The sequence below is a fragment of the Lathyrus oleraceus genome, chromosome 7 (assembly GCF_024323335.1).
Source record: "Lathyrus oleraceus cultivar Zhongwan6 chromosome 7, CAAS_Psat_ZW6_1.0, whole genome shotgun sequence".
Lineage (NCBI taxonomy): Eukaryota > Viridiplantae > Streptophyta > Magnoliopsida > Fabales > Fabaceae > Lathyrus > Lathyrus oleraceus.
The window spans coordinates 92702547-92709568 of record NC_066585.1 but is presented as its reverse complement, the minus strand read 5'-3'; the positions used below and the strand labels follow the sequence as shown (position 1 = coordinate 92709568).

Sequence of the window (7022 nt, the reverse complement as noted above, 5' to 3'; positions counted from 1 at the left end):
TTGATATCCATGACCACAAAGTTTGTTGGGATGTAAAGTTAACCGATCCTAACTGGGATGTCTTCTAAAATGCCTACATGATACTTAACAGACCTATCGGCTAATTGGAGGGACATCTTAGTTGGTTGTAATTCTCCTAAGTTTAACCTTTTACATACAGCTAAGGGCATTAAACTCACATTAGCGCCTAAGTCTAGGAAAGCTTTGTCGATCACATGACTCCCTAAAATGCAAGGTATAGAAAAACTTCCAGGGTCTTTCTCCTTCTTAGCAAGTCTATCCTCAGAAATAAAGTTGCATTCCAAGGGTTTTGGATCGTCAAGCCTACGCTTGTTGGTTAAGATGTCTTTGAGAAATTTGGCGTAAGACGGAATTTGGGTGATAGCTTCGATGAAAAGAATCTCTACATGAAGCTTCTCTATTACTTTTATAAATTTTTGGTATTGGTTATTGATTTTGGTTTGTTTAAGTCTTTGTGGATATGGGATTGGTGGTTTGTACGGGGGTGGTGGTTTGTAAGTTTTATCCTTGGCTTCTCCTTCTTGGTCGGTTTGTTTCTCGGGTTCCTCTTCTTGGTTGGTAGGTAAATTTTCTTTAGAAGTTTTGGACTCGCTCATTGCAGCGTTATGAGGCCATCGTAAGCGGTCCCACTTCGTAACGAGATAGCGTTAGCTTGCCCTCGAGGGTTTGGTTGAGGTTGTCCAGGGAGTTGTCCTCCAGGTGTAGTTTGTGGGGCTTGGTTTTGTGCTACCTGTGAGATCTGGGTTTCAAGCATCTTGTTGTGAGTGATTATCTGATCAACCTTGGTTCCTAATTGCGTTATGAGTTTGTTTATGTGAATATTCGAGTTTAGGAATTCTTTATTTTGCTGAGTCTGGCCTGATATAAAGCTCTCCATGATCTTCTCAAGGTTAGACTTCTGAGGCACAACTTGCATAGGTTGATTTGGTTTTTGGGCTTGATAACCTTGTGGTCTCTGAGGTGCATGGTTTTGGATAGGGTTCTGGTTTTTATAGGAGAAATTCAGATGATTCTTCCATCCAGGGTTGTAAGTGTTTGAAAATGGGTTACCTTGGGCGTAATCCACTTGGTCGGTGTTCAGGTCATTCAAAAGGTTACACTTCGCCTATTCGTGTCCTTTAGATCCACAAAGTTCGCACTCTGTGTGGACTACCGCTGCGGTGTTAGTGTTTGTAGACATATGTCCAATCCTAAGGGCTAAAGCGTCCATTTTCGCCTGCATCATGTCCATAGAGCTTATCTCATGTATTCCACCTTGGGTCTCCTTTTTCTCTATTGATGATCGTTCAGTTCCCCATTGGTAATGGTTTTGGGCCATATCCTCAATTAAGTCACAAGCTTCAGGGTAAGGTTTGTTCATCAACGCGCCACCAGCGACAGCGTCGATGCTCATCTTTGTGTTGTAATGGAGTCCATTGTAGAAGGTATGAACGATCATCCATTGTTTTAGGCCATGGTGTGGGCAGACTCTTAATAGCTCTTATATCTCTCCCAAGCTTCAAAAAGCGATTCTCCTTGGTTTTGAGTAAATCTAGTTATTTGGTTTTGAAGAACAACAGTCTTACTAGGGGGAAAATATCTAGCAAGGAACACTCTCCTAAGGTCTTCCCAGGTAGTTATTGAATTAGCTGGAAGTGAATCTAACCATGAACGTGCTCTATCCCTGAGGGAGAAAGGAAATAATCTCAAACGGATTGCATCAGGTGAAGCACCGTTGGATTTAAAAGTGTCGGCCAGTTGGATAAAGAATTTTAAATGTTGATTTGGGTTCTCAGTAGCGAGACCCGCAAATTGGTTATGTTGCACTAATTGCAACAAAGACGGTTTTAGTTCGAAATTGTTGGCAGGAATAAGGGAGTTTACTATACTCGAACTAGGTTCCTCGTCAGAGGGTTGGGAAAATTCCTTAAGAGGTCTCCGGTCGCGATTCTCGGCCATAGCTTTCTTAATTCGGATGAGTAAGAGGCGTGTACGAGTGTAACGTTCGGGTTCCGCTAAAGGATCTACTAAATTTTTGGTACTACGGGTTCTTCTCATTTACCGGCTAATAATGCCTTAGTCTAGATGGTGTAATAACAGGGAACGAAATTTGACAAAGTTGGTCCCCCGCAACGGCGCCAAAAACTTGATTGGTGTATTCGCAAGTGCATGAATCACGTCAAAGTAATATAAAAGAATATCAATCCCACAGAGACCAAATCGTCAATCTATCGATTACTATCGTTACGATGTTTATTTAAGGCGGTATATAAAGAGATATTGATGTTGCAAAATAACGGTAAATAATAAATGCAGTGAAGATAAAGACAAGTTCGAATGTATATCACGTCAGTTAAGTGATGTTTCGATTGTCTAAATAGAACTACTTATGAGGCAATATTTTCTACTCTTGAAAAGAATCCATTTAACAGGAACTGTCGCTTTCGCGTATTCAGAACCGAGTTTACCCTTAAATTAAGGCCTTTTATTGTCATTTATAAAAGGTGCGCAGAACGCTAAAGTAGGAAACTTATTTTTAAGAAATAAGACTCGTAAACTTAGTTAAAAAGTGATTTTAATTTGGAAAGTTTTACCCAAGGAGTTTCCTGATTTTAAATCTATCAACGCGTCTGAAAACAGTTTCAAAAATAGTTTTTCCTTAAAGTGATAAAAATTCCTAGTTAATTAAGCCAGGGTGCTTTCGCACTCCTTGAATAGTTAAAACTAACCAAGTTTGTTTCAGAAAACTCAAGTTAAAAATAAAAACAGCCTTTAAAGTATTTCTACAGATTCAATATGTGAAACATCTCTTTAACCGTGATCCTTACATTCTAACCTTTAAAAGATTTAGCCAGATATGGTAATACCAACAAACACAACGATATTAATCATGATGAAAAGTTGTTTTTAGAATGTTAGGCGTAAGGGATGAGTAGAGCGTGTAAAAATAAAGCGTGGACAGAAAGTAAATAAAGTAAAGCGTAGACAGAAAGTAAATAAAGTAAGAAACGTAGACAAAAAGTAAATAAAGTAAAGCGTAGACAGAAAATAAATAAAGTAAAGCGAGACAAGTAAATAAATAAAATAAAGCGAGACCAGTAAATAAATAAAAGCGATAAAATAAGAACCTGCTCCAAACGGAGGCTTTAAATCTAGTACAAGAAAAATAAACCTCCGACTCTGAAGATAAAGACGACAGCAACTCGAAGTGACCCAACTCAATCTCACTAAGGTGCGATAATCCCCCGATGTGACGGATTACCGCTTTTACAGATGAAGAATATAGTCTTAGTGTTGTAAACTAAGTTGGATGATTTGAAAATGAAATGGAACAAACTATTTATAGAGGATTTCAGCAGCTTACAAAGACCATGGTGCCCTCCAACTTCTCCTTAGTGGGAACATGATTTGCAAAGGTGGCGCCCGCCATGTGTGGAAATGGGAAAGATCATGGGAACATGGCGGTTACCTCCTGGTTGAGGGTTGATAAGTCATGGCTTCTCCTATAGCGGCCGCCATGTGCAACACCATGTGTACAATATTTTTCGGAAAACCCTAATTTTAGGTCTTTTTGCTTCGTTTCTTCTAAAAGGTCCCGAATGAGATAAATATCTGAAAACAACATAAAAGAGAGCATAATACAAACAAAATGATAATAAAGTCCTAATAAACATGTGAAATCCGAGTCAAAAATACGGTGTGATTCAGTGTGATCAGGCATTACCTCCAATGCCGAAGTCGCATAAGCCTTGGTGTGATGAGAATGCTAGATGTGCCTTTCATGCTAATTCAGAGGGTCATACAATAGAGAATTGCAAGGTGTTCAAGCTCCGGGTCCAAGAGTTGATAGATCAGAGAATATTGTCTTTTGATGATGTTCCAAATGTGGGGAACAATCCTTTGCCTAAACATGATGGTTCGGGTGTCAATGCTATAGAAAGTTCAACTGATGATGGATTGATAAAGGATGTGTTCAAGTTGAAGACTCTTTTAACAGTGGTCCATGCTAGATTGATAGAAGCAGAATTGATGAATGGAGTACATGATAATTGTGTGGTGGGTTCATCCAACCCTGATCAGTGTGGTGAGTTCAAAGTTTGTCTTCAATGTTTGATGGATCAGCGGGTTATTCAGTTCACTAGAGCAAAGATTGATGAGGATGTTGCTATGATTGTGCCTGTGTTTGATCAAGAGAGGCTTCCTAAGCCTTTTGTGGTCCCTTATCAGAGAAATGTTGACCTAGAGCCAGTGAAGAAGATTGAGCCCATGGTTATCTATGTTCCCGCTCCATTCTCATTTGACAGTACCAAAGAAGTGCCTTGGAACTATGAGCCTGTAGTTTATGTGGGTAACAAACCAGTAATCTTGAAAGAACCAGATGTGACTAACATTGTTGGAGCTAGTGGTGTGACTCGAAGTGGAAGGGTTTTCGCTCCTGAAGTGATCCCAAGCAAAGAAAGTGCACCCACAGTTGAACCAACGAAGGGGAAAGAGGTGAATCCCCCAGAAACAGGAGAAGGCTCATCTAAGAAAGCAGTGACTACTGAAGAGGATAGAGAATTCTTGAAGATCATCAAGAAGAGTGATTACAAGGTCGTAGATCAGCTCAACCAGACTCCTTCAAAAATCTCCATTCTTTCTCTACTTATGAGTTCTGAGGCTCATAGGACTGCTCTATTAAAGTTCTTGAATGAAGCTTATGTGGCAGAAGACATCAGTGTTATTCAGTTTGATAATGTGGTTGCTAATCTCAATGCTAGTAGTTGTTTGATGTTCACTGTTGATGATTTACCCCCTAATGGGCGAGAACATAATATGGCACTTCATATCTCCATTCAGTGTACAGATGTTACTTTGGCTCGAGTACTGGTAGATACAGGTTCATCCTTGAACGTGTTACCTAAGACTACCCTAGCACAACTGAATATTGAAGGGGTGCAGATGAGACTCAGTGCTTTGATAGTGAAAGCTTTTGATGGATCTAAGCGAACAGTTATTGGGGAGATTGACCTCCCAATCCTGATTGGCCCTCAAACTTTCCGTATCACCTTCCAGATAATGGATATTAGGCCTGCCTATAGCTGTCTATTAGGTAGACCTTGGATCCATGTTGCTGGAGTTGTCACCTCGACACTCCACCAGAAGCTGAAGTTTGTTAATTCTGGTAAGCTGGTATCAGTATCCAGAGAGGAAGATATTTTCGTCAGCCATTTGACTTCTTTCAGATACATTGAAGTAGGTGAAGACATTGTTGAAACTCCTCTCCAAGCCCTTGAAGTGGTCAACATGGTCCAGACTAAGCTGAAGCCTGTTGGAGAACCCAAGGGGGTCATGTCCTCATGGAAGAGTGTGAAAGCTGCAATTGAAGCTGGTTGCCCTGGAAGTTAGGGCACAATGATTGAATTACTAGAGAAGAAAGACAAGTGTGGATTAGGATATCAGCCGTCTATTAAACTTTTCAAAGATCAGAAGATACATCAGGGGAAGGTTCCTAGCATCCAGGAAATATTCTCCAAAGTTGGTTTCCGAAGTGATGATCAAGTGAATGCTCTTGAAGATGAAGATCCAGATTTGTCTAAGATGGTGTTTTATGGACCTCCGGATGCCGCTCTCACTAACTGGAAGGCAACAGATGTTCCGGATATAGTTTCTTGTTCAAAGTATTTTACTGTTTTCTAAAACATCCAATGCCATGCCCAAGGCATATGGATAGCTTTGTAGGGTCCATTTTGTGTTAATATTTAAGCCTTATCATCAATACAAAGCACATTTTTTTGAGATCCCTGTCTTTCATCTTTTTAATTTTTTTTACAAACAAATAAATAACAAAATTAAAAAAAATGGCAATTTTCATTTCACATCACTTTCATTTTTCAAAATCTTCTTCTAAAAAGAAAAACCATTTCCATGCAGATCAATAATGACTGGATCCATTGAACATGACAATGCTATAACTCCCTATGACTTCGACCTCCCGATTAACCAAGCTGAAGAGGATAATAAGGAAGACTATGAACTCCCAGAATAGTTGACCAGACTTTTGAAACAAGAGGAAAAGATGATTCAACCTCATCAGGAACCAGTGGATGTGATCAATCTGGGGACTGAGGAGGAGCGAAAGGAACTCAAGGTCGGAACTACTTTGGAAAAAAGTGTGAAGGAGGAACTAGTCAAGCTACTACATGAATATGTGGATGTGTTTGCTTGGTCATATCAGGATATTCCAGGACTCGACACCGACATAGTTGTGCCCAAGCTACCGTTGAAGCCGGAATGCCCGCCCATCAAGCAGAAGTTGAGAAGAACTCGACCAGACATGGCTGTCAAGATCATAGAAGAGGTTAAGAAGCAGTTTGATGCAGGTTTTCTAGCTGTTGCAACTTACCCACAGTGGATTGCTAATATTGTGCCAATTCCGAAGAAAGATGGCAAAGTTCGAATGCGTGTAGACTACATAGATCTGAATAGAGCTAGTCCCAAAGATGATTTTCCTTTACCTCACATTGATGTATTGGTAGATAACACAACTCAGTTCTCTGTATTCTCCTTCATGGACGGATTCTCAGGATATAATCATATTAAAATGTCTCCCGAAGATATGGAGAAAACAACTTTCATTACACCATGGGGCACTTTCTGTTATAAGGTAATGCCTTTCGGCCTGAAAAATGTTGGGGCAACCTATCAAAGGGCCATGGTGAATCTTTTCCATGATATGATACATAAGGAGATTGAAGTCTACGTGGATGACATGATTTCCAAGTCTCAGACAGAAGATGAGCATGTTATTCATCTGAAGAAGTTGTTTGCAAGATTGAGGAAATACAGACTGCACCTAAACCCTGCTAAATTCACTTTTTGCGTCAGATCTGGAAAGCTTCTAGGGTTCATTGTGAGCCAGAGAGGCATAGAAGTTGATTCTGACAAAGTCAAAGCTATTCAAGAGATGCCAGCACCTCGGACAGAGAAGCAAGTTCGTGATTTCTTGGGCAGATTGAACTATATTTCCAGATTCATCTCGC

General features: G+C 40.0%; 1 protein-coding gene and 1 non-coding gene across 2 annotated transcripts; both read left to right on the top strand.

Annotated features, from left to right (window-relative positions):
* Positions 1-1469: 1469 nt before the first annotated feature.
* Positions 1470-1575, top strand: LOC127108640 (small nucleolar RNA R71). Its single transcript, XR_007796166.1, has one exon. It is a non-coding gene; the product is annotated as a small nucleolar RNA R71 (small nucleolar RNA).
* A 2154-nt stretch (positions 1576-3729) lies between these two features.
* LOC127102203 (uncharacterized) lies at positions 3730-5388 on the top strand. Its single transcript, XM_051039605.1, has 2 exons — positions 3730-4582; positions 4709-5388. Exons 1-2 carry the CDS (start codon positions 3730-3732, stop codon positions 5386-5388), a joined length of 1533 nt encoding a protein of 510 aa, XP_050895562.1.
* The last annotated feature ends 1634 nt before the right edge of the window (positions 5389-7022 follow it).